General features: G+C 41.4%; 1 protein-coding gene across 8 annotated transcripts in view; it reads right to left on the minus strand.

Moving 5' to 3' along the window:
- The window catches only part of FAM13B (family with sequence similarity 13 member B), a 40,784-nt gene extending 16,234 nt beyond the window's left edge, over nt 1–24,550 (minus strand). For 6 of the 8 annotated variants that reach the window (XM_027892478.1, XM_027892474.1, XM_027892479.1 and 3 more), the window contains exons 1-9: nt 24,389–24,517; nt 14,947–15,113; nt 13,792–13,982; nt 13,106–13,318; nt 10,301–10,478; nt 9,601–9,745; nt 7,523–7,680; nt 2,199–2,240; nt 1,417–1,572 (exon numbers count right to left, since the gene is read on the minus strand). In XM_027892478.1, coding sequence (XP_027748279.1) covers nt 1,417–1,572; nt 2,199–2,240; nt 7,523–7,680; nt 9,601–9,745; nt 10,301–10,478; nt 13,106–13,318; nt 13,792–13,948 — 1,049 coding nt within the window. In that variant the 5' untranslated portion in view covers nt 13,949–13,982; nt 14,947–15,113; nt 24,389–24,517. Of the gene's footprint in view, nt 1–1,416; nt 1,573–2,198; nt 2,241–7,522; nt 7,681–9,600; nt 9,746–10,300; nt 10,479–13,105; nt 13,319–13,791; nt 13,983–14,946; nt 15,114–20,176; nt 20,286–24,388 lie in introns of those variants that run through there. The other 2 variants (XM_027892473.1, XM_027892472.1) reach the window with 2 other exon arrangements.
- Between the last annotated feature and the right edge of the window lie 469 nt (nt 24,551–25,019).

Genomic DNA, 25,019 nt, shown 5'->3' on the forward strand with positions numbered 1-25,019 from the left:
TCCACCCTTGAAATGAAAAGAAAAGAAAAAACCTAACTCCACTTTTTTTTTTTTTTTTGCCCCTAAACAATATCAAACATCAGGGTATTGTGGTTTTCATTTCTGAACAATTATTCTGACCAAAGTTACTGGTAGTATCTACAATTCATCATTCATCACAAGCCTTTGCCTTCTTTCTTCTCACTCCCAAAACTACTTCAAAAAAGCTTCTTCTCTCATCAGATGTGAAGATACTGAACAGGATGGACTGGAAATGAACATTTTAACTATTTTTCCTTAACTCCAGCCATCAGCTTAAGCCAGTTTTAAAAACTTTTTCCTGGCTTGCTGCTTTCTGTAGCTCTTCATAGAGCTGGGTATTTGCCTTGAGCACAGTTTGCTGCTTTAGGGAACCCAGACAAGCACTGTGAAGGAAGGTATCAGCTATCCTGTCTTACAGTTAATCCACGGTGGAAGATGATCAGAAGCATTGGGAACAGTCCCTGTGCCAGAGGAGGGTATTGGTTTCAAATCAGCAGCGGTGGCACTTGGAGCCTCCGTCTCTGAAATCAGCCCAACCTTTAAAGCACTTACGCTGGGACTGAAGGAATTCAGCTGCTCCAGGACTTCCAGGCAATCACCCACTTGTAAATGACTTCAAAGGCATTAAATCTCCAGCGCTAAAACTCAGGTTGAATTGATCCTTGCCAGTAATGATTATTACTTTTATGATTGACCATTGACTTGATTCTGGCCTCTTGTCACAAATGGGACTTTAAAACCAGCAAAGACTGAACAACTTTGAGTCTCTGAACACTGAACGTGTTCCAGGCTCTGAGCAACCAAGGAATTGAGGTCCTGGAGTCTTAACAACACCTTTTTGGAGCCTGGGTATTAATCACGACTACTTATTTTTAATAAAGCACCAAACTGTCCCAGCTTCTCAATGCTGCCATGGCAATCACTACACTCAGAACGTGGCATGAGTTACAACAAAAATAAAAGCTGATCAAAAGAGGCTGAAATACCCTGCAAATAGACCCACAGTACTCATTCTCTCCATTTTTGGCTGTTTCATTGACACTGGCAGCCAGAGCAGTAAAATATCTATGTTGACATGAAAAGACAGGGTAAAGAAACTAAAACAGCAACTCCAGGATCTTCATTATGGTAAAATTCTGTCATAAGTCACATCAGTGAGGTAAGAAGGAAAGCACTTGGGTGATTTTAAGTTCTTGTGCCACTTTAAATTTAAAGTACTTGCTTCAGGAGCTGTTGATTACTGGCAACAGATGGAAGTTGATTTGTTTTAAAATCAAAAGTCAACGGCAAAAGTTGTAACTTTTGGGTTGAGGAGGGGGATTTGGGTAGGTGTTTTTTGGAAGAGTTAAGAAATACAATCCTACAGAATTCACTGCAGACAGAACAAAGTCTTACTGGTTGTTAGATCCTTCCTCATCCCCACTGGGATTTTTTTCTTCATTGTTACAGCCCAGTCTGTGTTGCTGGATATGTTTCAGATCGTTATCTAAGCTGCTCTGCAGGTCGAAAAGATGCTGTTCCACAGCTGCTCTGATTGTTCTTTCTAAAATGCTAAAGAGAAGAGAAGAGAGAAAATCCCTATTAAGAACTCTCCTTTTGAATCGATCAACTGTGCAGAAAGGCAGAGATAAACTTCACACCACAGAAATCTTCGATGACAAGCACTCCAAGGCAAAAAAGAGACTAACTCTTCCAAAAAGGCAGTGGAAATTACTACACTGGGGTTTTATTTCATAAGATTTACATAAAGTATTGTGAAGTCTATCAACAGTGTTTTAAGAGGAATCAACACATTACAATGACTATTTTTTAATAAGTATGCAAAAAACCCTTATAAAAGCCTAATATAATAATGTGGCAGTAAAATCCTGTGGCAGGCACCTGATGAAGGACACAGAATGCATCAAAAAATTCAAAAGGAAAAGAAGAGAATTCCTTAAAAACAGACTGTTCTGTTGAGAGCTCCTTAGCCAGCTCAGCCCAAATATACAGAATCCCATAGAAAATCTGCCCTGTAAAAATCTTCAACTATTTAATCTCATTTTAACTCTGAAGCTGTGCTTTTATTTTCCCTCCACATTTGCACACAAAAACATCAAAACTACTGTATTTTTTGAAAGAACGTAGGGATGTAGTAACAGCATCATTCAGGCATTTTATATTCTCATTATACTTACTCTGCAGAGGCGGGCAAGATACTTATGGGAGAGATATGAGCACTGCAATAAAGAAGAAATAAGTTAATGTAACACAAAAACTTATCACACTAAATAAAAGTCTTGGAAGGTAACAGAAAGCAACTTAGAAAACACTTAAAGATTGCATGTGACGCAGCTAATAAAAGTAGAATAAACATGTAAAGAGCACCCTGATTTGCAGTCCCTTTATTATTTAAATAAAGAAATCTGAAGGAGCACCATCACAAGACGAAGTTGCAGAAGCAGCAATGCAGATTTCTGTCTCTCAAGAGCCAACACTTGGTGTAGTGGGAAGCTCCAAGCTCTCAGATGTGTGGTCTTTCCCATGGGAAACATTAATCACTTTATAATCAAACATTTTCCTGCCACCTTGCTTAAGAATGCAGATTTTAACTTGGTTGCCTAAAGCAAATTCCATATTACTCTGCTTTCCTCCACAGGTCCTTCCCTGCCTGTCAGGCTGTTGCATAATCTGATTCTGCAACACTCTCTGAGCACAGTTACTACCTTTCAGGGGCAGGTCCCACCTTCCAGAGGTTTTGGGACAGGAGTCAGACATCTGGAAAACATCAGGAAATGTCCCAGAATCCTCAAGTCCTCAGGGGGGTGGGAAGAGTGGGAATCAGCCCGGTTAATGCCACTAAGGTAATTTATATCTATGTGATCCCTCTAGAACTTTCCATGACCAGGATCAAAGTTCTCTCATTAGAAACAGAATACTCAAAACTTTGGTCAAAGTGACAGTAAATATGATAAGAATAAAATAAAAGACGAAAAATCTACTATAAAAAGCAGTGAGTTGCAAAATGCATACCTCACTCAGAAAGAAGTAAATACTAATTGCAGTTTAACTCAGAGGTGGGGAGCTAAACAAGTGTTTTTTTAAAAAACTTACAGGCAACTAAAAGCTGAAAAATTAGATTTTAGTCTATTCTTTACAATCCTGTTGCCAGACAGAGTTGATTTTAAATATTATTTCCATGAATGCATAAGGTAAACCCCGAAATACCAGGCAGTTTGTCACTGCCCTGGAGAACTGAACAGGCACTGCCTCTGCAAGGCACTTCTGATACGAGCCTGAAATGCACCAAAAAATGCAGACAATCTCTCTGTTTACCTAAGAGGAGTTTTAATCCATTCTATGAGTTGTGTGTGTGTTTTTGCCTGGGTGAGAAATGAAAGCTGATCTATTCCAAAGGCAGCACTTAACTATCATTTCAAAATGGGAAATTAAAACACTTGAAAGAGAAGCCAGATCTTGTAGCTACTGATTTTTTTTGGCATTTTTCTTTCCAACAACAACGAAAAATTAGTTATAAGTAAATAAGTTTACTGCTAAATATATTTATATATTTATATATATGTATTTATTTATGGTATTTCTGTGCATGCAAGTTCAGCAGAGTCCTACTACTTGGACAAAGTAAATTTTCTGATGAACACATTTTGTTTTGACAATACTTGAAATTAAAAAAGTGAAGATATACAGTTGAGCTTCACAAACAAGGTAAGAGAGAAGGAGCATGAGCAAGAATCTCAGCAAAAAACCCAGTAATGTTCCAAAACACAAAAAATGTAGTTTTACGTATCCATCTCAATAAGTTCTACTAAAGCTGCATTATAAAAAGTATGTTCACATTCTAAAGGTACTAATACGTAATTGTGTACATTGAAATCCATTTACTACTAAAATAGTCACTCCTAGGACATACTGGGAGAAAAAAAGAGGCAATCAGAGCACAGAGCACTGCCACACTCTAATTGCAAAAGAGAGCAAGAAAAACTCCAGTCAAGGGCACAAGTACAAACACTATTTATAGGTAACTGATGACCTGAAATCCTTTCATTTTACCCCCTGAGACAATGAGGAAGTGTGTCAAGATCAGGGAGAATCAAACTCATCTCCCAAGAACGCACACGATCTCAGACAGGGGTTCACACCAAAATTTTCCATCTCGGTGTGTAACCTTCAGCCCCCGGCACAGGACGGTTCTCTGGTGCTTTTATTCAACACCTGCAGGTGCCTGAGAGGGACTCAGCAAAAGCTGGGCATAAATCAGCACTATTGCAAAGCCTGGAGAATCCTCTTACTACAGAAAGGATATCTTACACCTTCAACTAAATCACTTGAGCAATTAAGCCCTTTCTGCAAGAAGTGTGGCAACGGTGGCTAAAAAGCCAAGTCCACCTCCCGAGCCCACTTGCACAGTTCGGGGGTACTTTGGAAAAGCTCTAATTTACACTGCCAGGCAGAGCCTGAACGCAGCATGACACAGCAAGACACAGCAAGGTAAACATCTTTGTTTCATAATGCCAATCCACTCCTGAGAACCCCTTCTGCACTGTCTCCCTACCCACAAAAGGTCCCGGGAAAAAACACACCTTGAGTAGAAAAATATATTAACTAGAGATAAAAATATGTCCCAGTTATCCTTGGTAATTTCCTGACTGTACACAGATTCTTCTATCTCATTCAAATAATCAGTTCTGACATACTATGAAATAAAACAATCTCCAAAGCACATTTAACCTCCCGCAGCTTCAAAGTTAAAAGCCTTAACTACAAAACCCCATCGAAACGACACCGTCCCTTCCGTAGATTTACCTGTGCAGGAGAACTTTACAGGCCATTCTGATTATCTTGGCTATCCCAAACGAGCACTTGAGGTAAAAATGCTTCATCTGGAAGCCAGCAAAGCGAGCTGTTGGCTGCTGGCTGTGCATGGTGCTCGCTGGGCTCCGGGGGCTGGCACTTCTGGAGTGCTGCACTAAAGCCTGCAGTCTAAATAGAAATCGACTGCAACATGAGGTCACTCCTGACAATAAGCTGCCCAATCAACACTTGAAAGCTTTCCTAACGTCTTGTTTACAGATTTGCCAGGGTGGAAGTAGGAACAAAAGACAGCACTGCACGAAAATAGGAATGTATTTTCCAGTAATTCAGGCAGGTGTTAATATTTGGTCAGCCTTACCAGGCATTTTGGTAGCTGTTAATACTATCACCTCCCTCTAATTAAATCACAAAAGGTTTAACAAAAATATCACTGAAGCAGTGAGGATGTTGCCCCTCTCAGTAACAAAGCAAACTGTTCATACAACTCACATGTCATATTTTCTATTTTTTACACATATAGTTCTGAAAAGCCCCAAAACAGAGGGGTTTTATGTTAAGACTTCTGACTGACAGTACTTGAGATGAACTGCACGAGTACAGCAAATACTGCTTGGCAAGGCACAGTGATGAAAAATTTGGAATAATGACAGAGAAAGGAGTCTGAAGTAGTTATTTCAACAGCCCGTCTTAAAATTCATCTGCAGTGCTGAGTCAGCGATTCTTTTCCCCAAAACCCAAAAAGAGCCGTGGGGGAAAAAGCTCCTGGTGAAGGAGAAGAGTTTCCTTCCCATGCACAGTCCCAACCTGGGTGCAACAAATGCTCCCTGGCCTTGGGGAAAACGGGCTCCAAGATCACTCAACAGGTTTGTTTTAAATGCCATTTGCAAGCAGCCACTAAATCAAACTGCATTAATGATTTACCCACGTTCCCACCAGCTCTCTCTCCACCTCAAAGTCAAATTAACACCAGGCAGTGCAGGGAGGTCACAGCTTTCATAAAGCACAAACAGAAGGAGCAGAGAAAAAAAGGTAGGGAGTAAAATTCTAAGCAAGTTGTAGTCCAAATAACCAGGAGGAGGGCCAGGATGAATCAAGATAACCAATATTTAACATGCAGAACATGCAGCCTCAGCTTTCTTTTCCTTCTCTCCACGGAGAGACCAAAATATACAGATATTCGGTTCCCAAAAATCCAACGGTAAAAATGCAACAAAACTCCAGCTTAGGGAGCTGAAAGAATCATGTTTGAGATCTGCTTCCCCTCCTCTTTTATATATAAACTACCTCAAGACAGAAAGAAATAATCCCAATAAATCTGCATTAACATTCACTTTTTTAATTTTTTTTTTTTTTTACATTAGGAAACTAAGTCCAAAAGAAGGCCATTAAATAGGTACATAAAAGCTTTTAGGTTTGGAGTAAAATTCACAGTATTTATAGTGGTTAAAAGTTTAATAAATACTTTCTCATCCACTTCAATTTTTTTAACATTTCCTGCAGTTGATCTGGTCTTACAGTCAAAATCCTCCTTCTTCTCCAGGATTCCTCCTTATCCTTTCCCACAAATTATGTAAAATGCCAACCATAATTAATGCCTATTCATTTTTAATTAACCTTAAACATCAAGTAAAAATGTTTTTCTCTTCAGGCTATCCAATTTAAACTCTCAAACACGTTGAGTTTGTCACTACTGCTGTGTTTACACATTCCAGAAGCAACCCAATACCTGTGAATAGCTAAACTGCAACTTTTTTTTTTTTTCTTTTAACTCAAACTAAAATTAAAGCAGTTTTATTGCTGGCAAAGATAATTAACTATTAAAGCGTAATTTAAACTACAAAACAGAGTTATGTTTCTCTCATTATTTTATATTTTACAACTTCTTGCCATGACCTAGAAGGAAATGTGCTGCCAGCAGTTGAACAGATTTCAACCCAAAATCTACATTCCTGAAAATACTCAGGCAGTAACTTTGTTGTCATTTTCCCTTCATTTCTGCTGGTTTTAGTCACACTTTTATTCTAAATTCCTCCTCATCCCTCCCCACAAGTTCTTCCATGCAGTGCCCATACCAAACACATGCTGGAGAGGGGAAGAGGTAAAATTCACCATCTGTAAATGTAAACTCCAAGTACAAATAAATCAGACCTAAAAATAAAACCTTGTGTGTTCCAAGCAAGTGCAAATAAGCTCTCAAGAGGAAGTATTTTCTGTTTGTGCATCTCCTTTAGGAGAATTGCTCTTAAAAGCTGATTCCCACTCCAACATCCCTGCCTGTGTCACAGTTTGCAATCCCAAACCTGCCCACAGCTCTCCCCCAGCACGGGACAAGAAACAGTCCCAGGATTTCCCACCCAAAGGGAGTGGTGAGATGGGTTTGCATCCACCATGTGCAGACTCTTTATTGCTGCTACAAAATTTACTGTTTAAATAGCACTTTACAGTTTCCCTAAAATATGCTCTTTTTACCTTTCTCTGCATAAATCACCATATTTAATGCAATCTGAGTCCTCCAGGCATCCCTCTGCTGAATCTGGGAACAGTTATTTTAACCCATATTTTACTATTACAGGAACTGCACCTACTTCTAAAGCTGCACTTTGTAGACACCACCACTTACATCAAAATCCTGACAGAATCAATTCTAACCCAGACTTTGAACCCAAACCCCAAGGCAGGCCTGACTTACCTTGTTGATGCTGTAACACTCCTGGAATCCGAGAGACTCCCTGTCACATCTAAATGCACCACAGCTGGCCTTTCAACAGGTTTCTCTGTGCCATCTTCTGGAAGTTCTTCAGACTGCTCAAGCTTTACATCTTCCTCTTCTTCCAAGAGATCATTGATCTAAAAAAGATTTAATCCAAGTTAATGGGTTGAAAAAATTCCTTGTAAGAGGTCCAGGGAATTAAAAGAGCATGAGAGGTATGAAAGTGATGTATGTGTCAAAACAGAGCACTTCTAATTTAAAAAAAAAAAAAAAAAAAAAAAAAAAAAAAAAAAAAAAAAAAAAAAAAAAAAAAAAAAAAAAAAAAAAAAAAAAAAAAAAAAAAAAAAAAAAAAAAAAAAAAAAAGGCACACTGGGCTTGCTTTTATGTAAAACCATAAATTCCACATCATTAAAAAGCTACTTTTGAAACACTGAACAAAACCTGAAAAGCAAACATCACCTCCAGTGCCATAAATGAACACAAGCAGAATGGACAAACAACAAAACCCTGACCACACTGAAGTCACGAACCACAGACCCTTTCTTCTGCTTTGTATAAAACAGATAATTCTCCTCTATTCCACAGGAAACCTTTTTCATGGATCAGAAGCCTTTTCAAACCCTTCTAGGGAAGGCAATGCAGAGGAATAGGAATCCAAACCTTAAAGCACTAAATGAACACTTCCGTGGAGCCTCTTGTCTATTTTTGTTTCTTTGTTTCCAAACACACATGTTTTCACTGAAGCAGCAATACAAAACCAATTTCAAAAGTAAAACAATATATCCAAGTGGTAACTCTAGACAAGACACCTTCAGTTTTTTAAAAAGCAACTATGTCTAAACTATGAAAAGATAAACAAAGTGATTCTGTTTGACTCCCAAGGCCTCTCTGTGATTATTGATCTCCCAAAGGTACAAACCCAAAAATTAAAGTAGCAGCCTCAAGAAAAGATGTTCTATAGTATCTGCCACATGAGTGCAAAAGAAAAGTACTAAATTAAGAAAAACTAAAACTTTAGAAGATGGAGATTACGAAGAGGCAGAGAGGAAGTACTTGTTTAATTTTTAAAAGGGGTGTAATGTGTTACAGGGCACTACATTCCAGGCAAAACACGTATTTGTCCCTGGTTTTGCTCTGTAACTGCAGGAGGATGTGCCAGTGAAGCAGAGATGAGCCCACCCACACACCGGGGGCAGCTGCCAGTGGGGCTGTGCCCGGCAGGGACAGCGGCCCTTCTGTCCCCCACCCCGAACCACCCCCCCAACACAAGTGCACTATTGACATCTGCTGGAGACACCACGAAATTAAAGGGACACTCCACCAGCCCTCCAGCTGAGGGGAAAAACCAACCAAAAGCACACAGCAAACACACTGCTGCGCTCGGGAAACCCTTTGGCTGAAGCACACGATGAGGCCCGGCCCAGTCAGTGATTCCAGAGCGTGAGAGCACAGCCCAACTCCAGGCACGGAGCAGTCACCTCAGCTCAGGGAGCCCCAGTTTTTGTGACCTTCCCCAGCAACTGCTTGTTATTTATTCTTGCTCCTCTCTACAGAAAATACACCATTTCAAAGCCTTAGAATCAGAAACACCACTCAAAACCTTTGGCTTAGGAAAACACCGCTGAGAACACCACCAAGTGCAGTGCGAAACCCCGCAGGTTTCTGTGAGACACACCTAGAAATAACTGTTGACCAAGACCAACAACAGCTTGGTTCTTTTTTTGGTTTAAAAGCAAATTTCTTCATTTGGTTCAAAGAGCATTCCTAAACAGGTACTGAGAAAGCTCTACTGTTTAGCATGGCAGTGTCTGTGTTGGGCAGGATTTCCCCTCTGGTTTAGTTCCTAGGGGTTTTTCTACACAGCACAGCTACACTTATTACAAAAGCAAAAAATTCATAAGCATTAAGAAAATTTAGAAAATGCCAGGTTTTGTCAGTTTGCAAGAAACTACTAATAAAGGTAGGCTAAAAAAAAACTACAATATATCTTTCATAATCATAAATGTGTACAACAGACAATTAAGTGATAACATGTTGCTGTTCAAAATATCCTTACCTGCTCAGTTATTGAGCTTAAATCATTCGTAGATGAAAAATCTTCCTCTTCATTTTCAAAAAACTCGTAGTAGTTCTCCAGCAGTCCCGCCATTATTCTGCTCACTATTTCTTGTTCTTTCAGATCCTCCACATCTGTGTAAATGCTAAAGATTTAAACACTGGTTTAGTTTCAAAATCTACATCCAACTGTTGCCCCAAAGCACTCCTGTGAATGACTGCCATGACTAAGGGCTACATTTCACACCATTACCCCATACCCGCTCTGCTGCCTTCACACTGCTGGCATTATAAAGCCCTGTATTATTTTATATTTCAAAATGATGAAGTAATAACTCTTTAGTCTGTTAAATTTTCATGAGGAATATTTAAAATTCAAGTGTTTTCCCGTAGAGAGGAAACACCAGGATAAGCTGATACTTTACAGCCTTCCCCCAGAACTGTTTTCTTGCTACAAATAGTAACCATACACACTATCACTAAAATAGTTGAACCTCAGAATAAATAAGTAGTGCAACAATCGAATCAGTGGTTTCTAATGCCACAGCTCTCAAAAAAGTTGCTGTTTAAATCCCATCAAAAACTGTAAAACCATACTGTGGACTTGCTACTGTTGCTCATGGACTAGGAATGACTTTAAACTACAGATACGCCCTCAAATTCACATGGAAACTCGTCATGAACTTTTATAATTAACTTACTGAAAGACATCCGGGCCAAAGACTGCAGCTAAAGAACTTGCTGACCAAATTTCTTCATGATGAGATGCTACATTAGCTAAAAATTTACACAGAAACTTCAACAAACTGTAATTAACAGGTGGAAGCTGCTGCAAGAGGAACCTCAGCTTTCTTCCAAATTCATCTTCATTATTATAATCTGGAAAAGGAATAAAAATATTTTAGCCACAAATTGAGACTGATCAGACTTTTTTGACAATTTCTTACTCCTGAAGTACAACTGATGCGGTCAAACCACAGCCCAAAATGTCAGAATTGACTTGCATTTGTTCAATAATTTCCACCGTGTTCCCTCTGCAAATCCAATCTGCAGTTTGCTGTACTTTCTCCCCAATTAACACTCAAGTTTCTGATTTCATAGGACAAGCTCCTCCATGTTTTTGTTTCACCAGTGTTATGTAAGAATCGCTTTGCAGCAGAGCTCCAGGGACATGGAGCAAACTTCCATCCATGTAAATTCTATCAGACAAGCTACTCTGACACTTTACCTCTATAACATCCCATCCTCACCACTCTACTTGCCTCTCTAATACTTCACTGATAAAGCCAAGCTATCTCAATGCAATCATCCTCACACGTGCTCAGCTACCAGCTTGTTGATTCCATTCCAGATCTGAAAAAAGGTCACCATAAAACCTCTTCCTTCTCACCCCACTTAACTATACCCTTCATCAAAATGTCTCCCCATAAATCTCCTTTGTTGCATCAGCAGCTTTACAGGCAACAGGGTTCAAAGAGTTTACAGCTGTTTGTACCTAACTGAGAAATCCCATCTTATAGGAAATGTCAGGAAAGCAAAACGGGAGAAAAACTGATACGAAGAGGCTGCCCCTTCTTTGTCAGACACTTGAAAACTCTTCTGAGATCAGTTAGAAAGGGAAAAGTATTTTTGAAGGTTATGAAGCACCACTCTGCCTCTCTAGATGAGTGAGATGAAATATCCTGGTCCTTAATATCAAAGCAAAGAGTGAGTAAATTCCTGTTGTGTAAGCACAGGAACACCAAGCAGTAACTGCAGCTGAATACAGGCAACCAGGCACAGGAAAATAGTTGTCCCAACACAGTAACACAATAAAATTAATATTTCATTGTTAGTTTTCAAACAAAACAGAAAATAAAGAAAAAAAAGGACTTTAAAAAATACTTTCACAATGTAGACCTTCAAAAAGAAAGGAAGCAAGAGAGAGGTGACAGTCAGACCACCTTACACATACTCCACGTTCTGTCTAACCAACCTGTCCAGAAATTCAAGTTCTAAACAACAACCAGAGACCTAAAAGGTGAACCTTCTTCCCTCTACCTGAAGTCTTCTGACATTAAAGCAAGGCAACACACTCCTGGGACACGTGACCTTGTGCAATCAGGTCAAATTCACACTTCCATTACCAAAATGACTTGTCTTTGAGGAGCCACCTGCATGCAATGAGCCCCTAAGAGGTATGTTGGCCACACCTTGTTGTATCACTAAGTTGTTTGAAGAACTGACCTAACAACATAAAGGACTGCTAAAGATGGAAAAGTCCAGAACCAACAGAGGGATCCACAATTACTGCCACCTTCTCCACCTGTGTTAAGCAATTCTTCCTAAAAAGCAGCTGATGATGGAATTCTGGAAACTGATTGTCTATCACACAGCCAAAAGCCAATTGGAGGAAAGCAGGATACTTAGGAGAGGAAAATGAAGCAGCCTCACACTGCTGCAGATGATGCTCCAGCTCAGCACTCGGTAAATAGAAACCCAGCACATGAAAACTCTGCTGAACCTACTCCTCCCACAAACCAATTCCCACTCTGAACAAACACGACTCTCACAAGCACTGTGGAGTTCTTATCAGGAATAAACACAACAACAGAAAATAAAGCCAAACAAAAATGAGTGTCTCACAAAGCCAAAAAAGCCCAGCATTTGAAGAAAAGTATGAAGTGACATTGGAAAAGGAGCAACACTCCTGCAGGGAGACAACCAGGAGCGGCCCCTCTGAGGACATGACTGACGCAGTGCTGCAAGACAAATGCTTCTGACAGTCAAGTTATGAACCATCTCCAGCATCACTCAACACAGCAGAGGCCAAAAGACCCAGGAGGGTGGATACAGAGACACAAGCTGGGAATTGGTAAAGAAAATAACTGTGCCAGCATATGGGTGTCAGTTTGAAAGGGCAAGGATTTGTAGTATACGAAAAAACATACTAAGCAACAACAATATGCTGATGACAGGTGGTTTTTTTCCTCCTACAAGTGGATTTTAAGCTGCAAACAATCCACAGTGGGAGAGCAAATATGACATGAATGTAAGACTTGAGATTGCTTTTCTAGTATAGAGAAGTTTGAAGTGCCATGAAAGCACAGGCAGAGTAAGTGACATAAGAGAGAAACAAAGGCATTCCCCAGCACTTTCAAAGCATCAGCGGTGGGAAATTGTCCAAAAATTTCAATCCCAGTAGTTTTGACCAGTGTTCCAGCATTCTCATACAACATGGAACATTCAGAACTAATCAGCAGGATGCATGGCAGCTTCACCGTTTTCCTACACAACAGATGAACTGTGCCTTTGAACCCAGACTGAGCTCCCTAAATAAGACCAATTTATTGGGGCTTATGCTAAGAAAAGGTCTCTTTGAATGCCTCCTGATGCACACATCATTACACAGAGCACCAAAGACATCCTGGTGCCTCTAAAAATCTCAATTCAATACTGGGTTTAACTCTTTAAAACATAAAAAAAAAATCACAAAATAAAAACAGCAAATCAAAAATAGTTCTTACCTTGAGAAAGTTGCATCAAATGTATGTGCAAACTGCCTGGGATAACTGGCTCTGGAAGTTCTTGAAGAAAAAATCTAAGAAGGCTGATAGCTGAGGGTACATCTGCTTCTTTAACCAGGTCCACATCCTCTCCGTTATCGTAGCGCTGCCGGAGCCACTCCACTGTCTCAGCATTCCCATTGACTTGAAAAAGTCCTTCTTGTTCCAGACCCCCTGAGTTGGAAAAAAAAAAATAATAAAAAAAAAAAAGTTGCAGAAATAAAGTTTGAGATCCAATACGGATAAATGTGTCAGAAGAAAATACCTATAACCAGATATGCACGATTCCCACACTGAGTGAGACACTTTCTGGACAACAATTTTGCAAGAAATTCCAGCAGTTCCTTGTCCCAGCACACACATTCTTATGCCCAGCTAACAATAAAATAACAAGGTAAATGTTAGCAGTGCCTAAAGCACAGCATTTCCTAGGAGGTGCCCTGCTGGGCTGACTGCATTGCTCTTGGCTAGAAAACAGCGATAAACATAACAGCACTAAAGAGAGGAACTGTGTATCACCAAAAAAAAAAACCCCAAAACATCCAATTAAACGTAAGTAACTTCAGAAAATCTCAGAAAACCCCCAGTCTAGTCTGTAAGAATAACAGTTTAATGTATTATGTAAAGTACAGCAAGGTAATACATACCATGTTCCTCAATATAGTCCACGACATGGCGGACTATGAATGGAACCTCATTGTCTGGTTGCCCTTCTTGCTGCAGCTCATCAAGTGGAATTCCAAATATTTTGTTAGCAAGAACAGAGTTGCAGTTACTCAAGGAAGGGGAGGAGCTCTTCCTCATATCTTTTTGCAGCCAAAAATCAAAGCTGTCTTTTCTGTCGAATAAGAGGAATTAAAACCAAAAAACCACAGTCAATGTATTCTGTTGAAAGCGTTGATCTGTAACACGGAGTGTTTTAGTTACCCAACACAAATACTCTCTAGTCTGTCTCCATCAGTTCACTGAACTAAGGAACAGCTCTGAAATGACTCCAAACACAGCTATCACTGAGGTGTTCTGTCCATCCCTCAATGGAGGGATTAGAAGAACAGGGAGAGCAGCAAAGGAAATGCAGGAAATTCCGGTTACAGCATTTGCTAATTAAGCTCTAAGGTACTTGGGGAGAGGCAGGTTCCCCAGTGCCTATTTTAACAGTATTTAGTGGTCAGGCTTCCAGAACTCAACGCAAAAGCCTCTCCACAGGAAATGAAACCACTGGATCCTCCCAAAGCCCAAGTTTCAGTTATACGAAATGATTAAGTATTTTCTGATGCACAACTCTACTGCGATCAACTTTAATATATTTGGCATTTTCTGCTCTACATAATAAAGCTTTCAACACCTGCATCAAATTAAAAGTTCTACTGAACAAAAACCCCCCAAAACTAGTTTCTAGATGCTCACTGATACCGGTTCTTCTATCATGCAGAAGCTCAAGCTTTACTTGCAAGTCTTTGCTTGATAAAGGATCTAGACAGATAACAAAGGTATCACCAGAGGCAGTGTAAGTCACTCAGTGAAACTGTTAACCCGTCAAAATCAAAATATTTCTTCTAGCAAAGAAAAAAAAACCTGTCCTTTCAAAACAAATAATAAAAAGAAAACACACTTGTTTAAATGCCAGCAAATCACTTTCGTAGAGGTTGACACAGCAAAGCAAACACGAAGCACATGCTGTTAGTCAAAGCACTGCCACCAAACAAATTCTCTGTTTACTGATGGATAAATTCTAATGGATCAGACATCCTGAAATCTGTGTTTTGGTGTTTTTTTCCAAGAAAATAATTTAAGGAACCTACCTCAGAGTACTTAAACAGCCGAGTTTGAAAAACGCTTCCTGCGCCAGCTGCCCTCACTGACCAAGCATTCTTTTGTCATTTATGGTTGTTTAAGATTATGGCAAAAGATCAGCCTGTAGTTCCTCATTGAAGAATAGCAGAACTCGATCAGTACTTCAGCAGTTAATCTGAAAAGAAGGAAAATATTATTAGACCATCAAGTTTTCAACAGTTTTTAAACTCAGTCACAAGTCTAAACATCGCATTGGAGGAATTCTCCTTGTCAAAACATCAGCTCCTTGTTCTGAACAGAAAAGCATAAAGACCACACTAGCACAGCTCACAAGAGCTCCCAAACCACAAATTCCCTTTTTTCACTTAGGAGTTAACCACACTTGAAATCAAAGTTATCATAGGACATCAAAGTCTTAACAATTATTGATAATTTGCAGACTCATTCAATCCTCTTCTGAAGAATCAAGGAGGGCTAAGTAGGTTGGGCAGAAGTGTTTTAGGGTACCTACCATACTGAAATATTGAATGGCTATAAAATCTTTAGAAGGATCTCAGGCACTGATTTAAGACACCATATTTAAACAGCAAGACCAAACCCAAAGTCCTAACTAAGCAGTTTCAGTGGTGCTGATCATCTTGTCTAGGAAGCTGATTACGTGTCCCAACTGCCAGATCGAAGTCCAAGAGATCATCAGATCTGGATCCAGGAAGCAACTTCCCCCAAGTCAGATTCCATAGAACCACCCCCACTGTTGCCACCTTTAATATATAATCCAGATTATCTGGACATTTTTCGTGTTCTCAGCTCTCAAAATAGCTACAAACCACAGCAACAGAATTATCATTTTCTGTGGTATCAAAAATTTCAGCTGCAGCTTCACGGCACAGTGGAGCTGAAATAAAGTCCCAAATCAAGGGGTCACCTCAGCCCCTTGATCTCACCCAGCATTACCTGTTTATTTTAACTAAACTCAAGCAACTCTTAGTGGGCAAAACTAGCTTGCTTCAACCTGCTCACTGTTTTCTTGCACTGAAGCCCAGAGGAAGAAATATTTCAGACTTAAAAGTGTTAAAGTCTCTGCCTGTTGATGTCAGCAATGCTGACCAATATTCTTTCCTGCTCTGTGTCATCTGCCTCTGTCTATTGTCTTGTATTACACACAGGTTGTAAATCTGTTATGTCTCACACAAGTGAATCCTGGGCTGAGATCAGGATTCCAGGTGAGCTGGCAACAGAAAATGAAGGGTTATATTGCAATCAGCAGGTTTTACTTTTTTTGTTTGCTTGTGGGAGGTTTTTAACCAAGAATTTTCAAATCTGATATTGTGTCCTCTTGGTTACTAAGAGGTTGTGGCAGATTCCAAGAGTGAAGCAGTTGCAATTCATGGCTCTCCTATAATTTCTGAAGGCTTTGTACAGCCACTTTGCTGAATGTTTTGGTATAATAAGAGAAAGCCAACATATGTAAGTTTTCAATCAATCCCAATATATCATTATGAAGATGCACAAGGTCTATTTTTTAAAGTCCTACCTGTCCACAGCAAACCAGAACACCTCATACCTTGGCCAGCTGGGAGAAAACCTCTGATGGATCTGCCACAGTGTTTCAGGCTGCCTTGCTACAACCAGCAAACACACCAAATAAAGAGGCCAATTTAGCAGTAACCACTTCTTTCTAACTGGGCACCAAGTGGACATTCTCGAGGTGCAGCTTTCTCAGCAGAGGGAACTTTGTGCTCGGCTCACTCACCCCTTTCACCAGGTGCTGCACACAAGCAGGCTGCCTGAACATTAATTTCATTCAGGAGACGTGAAAAAAAAAAAAAAATTCTATTTTAACTGGCTTGGCAACGCAACAATGAAGTTGAAAGAGCCTGGTTGTCTCATTGTTAGAGCAAAACCGGATTTACAACCCAAGCTTATACTTTAAACAAAGGTTTATATGGCTTATCATCACCTAGAATTAGTGAAAGGCTCATTTTCACCCTCTCAGATACACACATACTTATAGACACATTCCTGTACATCATTACAGGCAACAATTCATTTACAAATCATTGACGCCTTTTCCCTTTTAACACAGGCTTTGGGATCTTCACCGGCTGCGATACAATGCAGCTGCTATTTACCAAGTATAGAAAAAGCTGGAAACTCTCAGAAACTTCTTCAACTTCCAGCAAGTTTTATTTCCTGCTATTTGCAACATTGTAAAACTGTTAATAATTAAACATTATATCTCCACTTCTTCTACGGATCAAAAGCTTTCCCGCTTGCCCTCCCGTGACTCAGGAAGTGCAGCACTTCCAGGCAGACATGGAAGAAAACCAGGACAAGACATGGAACCTTCAGGATTATTTCTGGAGCCTTTTACAAATACTAAGCATTGCTGTGGATTTTTTTTTCTAAGTTTTTTTTTTTTAAGGTTTTTTTTTTAGTTTTTTTGCCATGATCAAACAAGTCAGAAAACAGGAGCTGGTCCATCCACTCAACTATTCCTATTTTTTGTCCATATTTTCCTGATCCTTTCAAACATGTGCTTCCCCCTCCCAATTTCACAGCCTAAATGCTCCACAAGATTTATCAAGGAAAAAACCACAACATTTTAAAACATCCCTAAGCTACAATCATGTTCTAGAGAATTTAAATACAGAAAACTAAAAGTACATCTTATTATGACCACATATTATACTGCAAGTTCATTCATTTACAAGAGGCTGAAAAAAAACCATGCTATGTCCTTTTGCAACATGCTGAGCCCAGGCATCCTAAATGAAGGTAAAATACAGTTTTCTTCTATATTGAGAATTTTAGTCCTCACACATTATTAAAAAAACTTGGCTTTGTTTGGAGTTTTTTATTAAGGCAAGTTCTTCACAGAGTCTGCTGGGAAAACAGCACCATGAGCTTCATTTTGCCATCATAACAGCATTCACTTATCTTGGCAATTAAAGAAATATTCACACCCACACACGAAATGCCACTAAAGAAAACACAGCGCAGCCGGCTAACCTGTCATATTTGAGGAATACACAAGAAAATTTAGACTTACAATTAGTTCAGCTTTTACATTACTGACTGAACTACAAATAACACAAATTAAAGTCCTCAGGGTTCCACCACCTTTCCTCAAAACAAAGGAACGAAGCAACAAGTACAAATAAACAAAGGAAGGCTGTGAACTGAGACCGAGCCATAGGAACGAAAACATTAATTCTGCCTGCAGAATTTCTGCCCCAAGTCTCAGCCATTCAAGCAATTCTTTCATTTGCTTGTTTTATCTAGCAAGAAATTCATCTTGTCTCTGAAGCCAAACCCAAAGCTAACAGTGACTGCTGCTCTGTTCTGCTTTAATAATTTATTACGTGGCATTAGCAGACATGCCCAGTGATTTTCTTTTTTTTTTTTTTTAGATACGAAAAAAGTGTCCTAGGGTAAGAAAACAGCCTGTCCCTGTTGCTCAGGAAATTCACCTCGAGTTTTTTGGCTTTTTGAGCTTGCAGTGCTGTGACCCTGTGAGCCACCCACGAGCCCTAAAAGGTCACATACACATCCTCCAGCACTGAGAGGATCAATGCTCCTTTGCTGCAGCACAAGGAAGTTTATTTACAAATAAAATTCCCCAAAAGCCATCAAGCGTCACAAAGTTTTAAGTTCCTTACTCTATATTTGATATATGCTATATTATGTTAGTTATACAATTTACAACCAGACAAAATACATGACGTCCTCCTGGATGCAAACTTACTGTTAAAGCAGAATAAAGAATTCTCTTTTTTTTCTGCTAACTTTGAAATGTTCAAAGTTGTACCAGATTTCCCAACTTCCTAAATGATGGGCGAAAACTTCTGCCACAGATTCCAAGTTGGAATGGTAGAAACTCTCCCCACGTGACGCAGAGCCAGCTGAGGGGTGTGAGGCTTCCCCAGGCAACTTTTGTGGTGCTCATCTGAACACCACCACCAAACCCAGGACACAGAAGAGGACAAACAATATTTGCCTCAAGAGCACAGCTGAAAGCAAGCAGAAAGTGTTCTGTTCATATTCAAGCACTCTCCACGGAAAAAGAACAATCACACATAAGTAGTCACTAATAATTTGAATAGTCCAAAACAAAAATTATTTAAAACAAAAGTTGTAAACCCAGCAAGATAAGCTTAAAATAGACTCTTAAAGCAAGATTTCCTCTTTTTGACTGCCAGTGAAATCAGCTATGGAGAGGTATTTCAGGCACAAGTCTGGACTGGCAAATCAGGCAACTGGGCTCAGTTATTACCTTAAATTTAACAAGCTGGTCTTAAAATCCCCATCCCCACAAAGGCAAAACGTTTGAAATTAAGTATAACTGCAGAATTCAAGTTGCAGTGTTGAAGGAAAGCATGCTGGAATAAAAGCCTTCTGAAGCAGAAATGCCTCCCTGCTCCCTTAGTTTCTCATCAGTCACTGACTCTTCACTGCCCCGTTTGCTTTCTGGTTAAATGGGAATCAGAAGGGAACAAGCTCGTTGCAGTTTTGCACACAATCACAAAAGGAGTCAGCAGAAGCACGAACACCAGCTCTTTAATTAATTCACTACTTGCCTGTATGTGCCTTCGCATGTGCAGTCACACACACTAAACCTCAACTCCATCAGCAGAAATCCTCCTTCGTTCGCCACCAGCACTTCTGAGATTGCCTCAAAAACCACCCCACTGACAAAATACTGCTTATACTCACAAAGCAAATGGAAGCACAAAAAATACAACCCAAGATTTAGGAGGATGCAATTATAATGCAATTTTTGTTTCCTGGAAGTGCACTAGCAAGCCTTCTAATTTACAAATTAGAACAATTTAAATTAAGCCTTTATGTCCTTACCATGGAAGAAAGCAACAGAACACTTCATCAAAGCTCCTCTGGAAAATATATTAGTAAAACTAAAGGAATCTGGGATTTTCTTGGTTTTTAAATTTACAAGCCAAGAAACCACCATACTGATTACTATTTATTTTTCAATCCGTATAGTTTAGTCTACATTTTTAGCTGACAACACCTGATCTCTATCTGTAAATAAGCTCACCAAAAACAGATCTTCATGACAGGTAGATGCTATTTATCAGTAAATCCTAAAATACAGGGACTGATTTTAGGTATCCCAAACATTGTAAACCAATTCTACATCCTCAAAGAACAAGCTGAGGGATCACTAAAACGTTAGCTGGCTTTGATATGCAAAAATAATGTTTAATATTCACTTACTAGATAAAATCCAGAGGCTTTTTAGCAGCATTACAGCAGCTCATAATCCTCCTCCAAGTCTATTGTAGCAAGAGGAATGAAATCGAACCACCAGCGACACCAGAAAAAAGTCGATGTTTGCTCAGTGCCTCACACCCACCAGCACACACGGCCAGATTTGTTCTCATCTGCTGCTGCCGATGCACATGTGCAGAATGAGAAAGGAACTTCCTGCTCGCGCAGATCCCATCACGTTCTTAACAACAGTAGTTAATAAATAAAAAGGCTTTTGTATCTTGGGTAACAGCTAATTATCGTCATCCTACTCGCCACCCCCCCCCCCCCCAGTGCAAAGCTCTACTCCAGCAACCACCCAGGGATAATTGTCTGTGCATCAGATAATGCAGAACTTCAGGGCAGGGGCACTGTGAGAGCACAGAAAGGTACCAGGCAGGAGGAAATGATCGGTAAAACCCTGCAACTGGAGAGCTTCGTGTTATAAAACCAAAGCAGTTTAACAACTGACACTGCTGTGAAAACAGACTTGGGAACGCAAGTCGAGCTCCCTCAGAGGCACCGAAAAAGCAAACTATAAATATATAATGCGCCTTGATTCATTATGCAGAAGTTATCGTATTACATACTTTTATCATCGGCTCGTTTTGCCCCCCTGACAAACAGGTAAGCAGAAACACAGGGCTGGAGCTCAGCAGATTACAAAACGATTACACAGCCCATTCCCTACGAAAACACCGCCTGTGTCACAGCCACCAGCACGTGCCACCCCAACACAGGACAGGCTCAGCATCCCCGCTGCAGGAGCAACACATTCCATTCTGTACCAGTGACTCTTGGAATGGCAGGGAAAGAAGGGGAAACCAAAAACAAAAGAAATAAGAGGACTGGTCCTGAGTTCTCTCCCACAACCAATTCCCGTGGCAACCTGGTTATGAGTAAATTTGAAGAGACAAACAGAAATCATAAGGTTAAAAATCACACTGCAGACTAAATTTAAGCAACCTGATTACATTACAAGAGCGCCAAGGCAACAAAAGATTTCATTAAATGTGGAGTTCGGCAAAAAGAGGAGAAAACCTTTCAAACATTAGGAAAAAAAAAAGAGTATAAAGGAAGAAAGAACCACATTCGTAAGATTCCAGCTCTCACCTTTTCAGTTTTGTCCATGTATTATCATCCTACACAGATGAGCACTGATTTTAATCCTGAACACACTGCAGGGAACACTGAACAGAAGAGACACGTGAGGTGCCACTCGGAGACTGGACCCGGACAATCAATGCAGGGCTCCCACCAGAGACTCTGCTCAGATCCAGCAGCTGCCCCACCCAAACGTCCTCACAAATGTCCAGACAGGGAAGAAAATAAAAACCACTTCAACCTCTCAATAGAAAAAAAAAGCCTCTGCAACCACAGCCTTTGTTACAAGCTGTTGGAATACAAATACAATGAACTATCTGTCTTTTAAGGTCTTTTACTTTTTGTTTGGGTTTTTGTTTGGTTGGTTTTTAAATACACAAAATTTCACACGTTCTCCGGTGAAAGACCACAAGAGTAACTGTTTGTTCCTATCACAATAGAACTATTTTCACGGTAATCGCAAAATATCACCTATTTCTTGTAGTGAAGGACTCCACCCATACACTGCAAACCTAACAGGTTTTCAGCACCATAATCACCCTCTAAACTATGTTTTAAAGACTAAAAAAAAAAAAAAAAAGCCCGGTAGAAGATGCAGTAACAAATACATCATGTTTTAGGCTGCAAGAATTCACAGTATTCACCTGAATTGAAAGAACTTTCACAAATCCCAACACCTGGCTACTATGCCAGTACAAAACCAGGAAGACAAATCCGAAAATACCAAAGCCTTGAGACAGCTGGTCTTTCTCAAACAAAAATTTTGCAGGCAAAATCTATAACTTGCAGAAAATAACAGTCAGCAAGAGACTCAAAATTGAATGGCTCAATTTTAGTAACTTTTCACAGAGCAACGTAAAATTCTTCTATTCTCTGCTTGAATCCAATTATGACACGAGACATACAACCCCTCTGCTGGAAAAACTGATAGAGCCATCACTTTACAAAGTGCATGACAAGTAACAAATCTCCCTCTTTCACAGCCCTTCACAGAAGATTTAATAGTCCTTCAATCCTGTATCTCCTTCTCAGATGTTCTGGATAGAGTGTTATTTTTCTGGTCCTTAAATACCAGTCCTCACAGCTGAAATGATCAACAAATATACAACCAGACCTGCAATGCAGGGAAAAAAAAAAAAAGTTAAAAGGGTTTGCCATCTCTAGTTCTTACAGATGCAAACGCTGAACTGCCCCGCAAGGAGTCAATTCACTCCCATCCAAACGGCCGCTGGATTTCTGTGTGATAAAATTAACCTGGTGTTATGCACCGAATTTAAGGACAACTTAAAGGCATTCTCTTACCGACATCACTTCCTCTTCCCTATAGCTGCAGCTTCTTTTGTGGGGGATGGGGAAAAAAAAAAACAAAACCAAAAACAGAACCACCATCCCCCCCCCCCCAAAAAAAAAATATCCAAACTGAAAAAAAACCACCTCAGGATCTGGCAGGTTTTCCTCACTTCCCTAGAAAAGAGCATCGCTGCTGAGCTACAATTCAAAAGCCCGAGCATTTGAATAGGAGAGAAAGAAAACCACCCCAAAAAGCAGGGGCTCAGCACACACTGATGCCTGTTCCAAAGGCATGGGATGTTTCTGCAGCCTCACCTGCCTTTGCAGACGAGCCCTTCTGGACATTGCAAAGCCTCGCTGCTCGCACAGGTCTGGGGCAGGAGCCCCGCAGTGCAAATGGGGAGGCTTTTAACGAGCTGTGAGAAGATCCTGCAGTGTTACAAGTAGCACGAGCCCAGGACTGAGCAGATAACTCTCATCTGCCGAACTCAGACGTTTCGACACACCGCCCCTGTCAAAATTTGCAGGCATTTAGAAGTTAACCTGGAGCTCCTCCGAGTCAGCTCCTTCAAATGCAAGCACGGAACACTCCGCTTGATTGATTTTTCTCACATAATACAGTAACTTTCCAGTCTGATGCTTTCAAAACATTGAGGTATTTGATTCCTTATTGTAACATTGTCAAGGCAAGGAAAGGATCCCTATGGTGCTGCACAATGTACAAAATACAGACAAAGCAGATTAAAAAAAAGATTCTAAATGCCTTCAAATCTATGCAACAAAGAACACATAAAGCAATGTACTAGTAATGAGCACTCACAAGGAAAAGAAAACAAACAAAATAGCTAAATTGCTTATAATATAGGCCAACAAACCAGCTTTTTACTCCTTTTATGCTGGCAAGTTAAACTGCACGGAAGACAGAAAAACTTCAAACCTAAATGCTAATCCAGTTTAACAATTTCTTCCAAAGTCACATACTAACAATTCCAACCCTGAGGACACTCAGGAATACACGCCAGAAAAAAAAATAAACAGTAGTGTAGGTTTTGATATAATCACTTTCTATTCTTTTAAACAGGCAAGAGTCATTAGGTGGCATTTACTTTTTCATTTGTTACCTCTTTTTTCCACCTCGAGCCCGACAGCAGCACAAAATTTTGTGAAAATTTATTAAAATGCAGCCAGACTTGAGAATGAGAGAGCTGAGCACTAACACCTGGTGTTGCGGTGGTGTGAAGGCAGGTTTTCTGTCTTTGGGTTTTGGTGTTTGATTTTTTTTTTTTCCAAACCTGGAGAGGAGCACCCGAACACTGGGACAGCAACTTTCTGACAGCAAGAAACCCTGGGATGTTTCAGTCTCCCTGAGGGGCTTCCATGAACAATGGAACCCCACACCGGCAGCCCCCTCGGATGACACATCCTGGGCACAGCCTGAATTCAGCCCATCACCCCAGCCCTGTGCCTGCCCTCCTTTTTAACTTCTGGAAGCAACTTGGCTGAGGAGCCGCGGGGCCGGAGCCCCCTCGCAGTGGGGGGATGGATGACCCGCGGGAGGAGGGGCCGGGCCGGGCAGGCAGCTCCTGGAGGGACCGGGGGACGCTCCCGGCGCTGACAGCTCGGCCCGGGCGGGCGGCGCTGCCGGTGCCAGAAGGTTCTGCCGGTGCCAGAAGGTTCTGCCGGTGCCAGAAGGTTCCCGACGCGCTGAGGCGACACCGGACCCGCCCGAGCGCGGGCACCCCCCGCCCGCCCGCCCGCCCCGCGCATGCGCCGCGCGCCCCTCACCGTTGCCGGGTGACTCGCCCTCCCCGCCGTCCGCGGCAGCGCCGGCAGCGCCCTCCGCCCCTTCCTACCCCGGGGGCCGCCGCGGGGCCTCTGCCCTGCCCGCTCCGCTCCGCGCCGCTCGCAGCCCTTCCTCGCGCCCGTCCCGGCTCTCCCCCCTTTCTCGGCGGCCGCCGCGGATCCCCCCTAGGCCGCTGTCTCGTCGTCGTGGTCGTGGCGGCCGCGGCGCTGCCGGCCCGGGCTCCGTCCGTGCGCTCAGCGCGGCTCCGAGCCCCGACCGCGACCGGGGGGTCCCCGACGGCAGCGGCGGCCACGGCCGGAAGTGACGCGCTGACTGACAGGTGCAGAGCGCGCACACCCCCCCCCTCAGCTCGCCCCCTCCCCCGGGGTCACGTGCCGCGGGGCGGGGCGGGGATCGCGCCCTGAGGGGAAGGTGGCGGCGCCCGCGGGCGGGACGGGAACGGGCGACTCGAAATCGGTGGTTTTTTTGTCTCGTCCTCGCCCCGCACAGGGTCGATGAGCCTGGAAAACACGTCCCGAGATCACAGAGTCACCCAGGCTTGGAAATGATCTCCTGAGATCATCAACCCGTGACCCAACACCACCTTGTCTGCCGGACCGCGGCACTCAGTGC

The sequence above is a fragment of the Empidonax traillii genome, unplaced genomic scaffold (genome assembly GCF_003031625.1).
Source record: "Empidonax traillii isolate 1590-97213 ecotype Southwest subspecies unplaced genomic scaffold, ASM303162v1 scaffold353:size574767, whole genome shotgun sequence".
Taxonomy (NCBI): domain Eukaryota; kingdom Metazoa; phylum Chordata; class Aves; order Passeriformes; family Tyrannidae; genus Empidonax; species Empidonax traillii.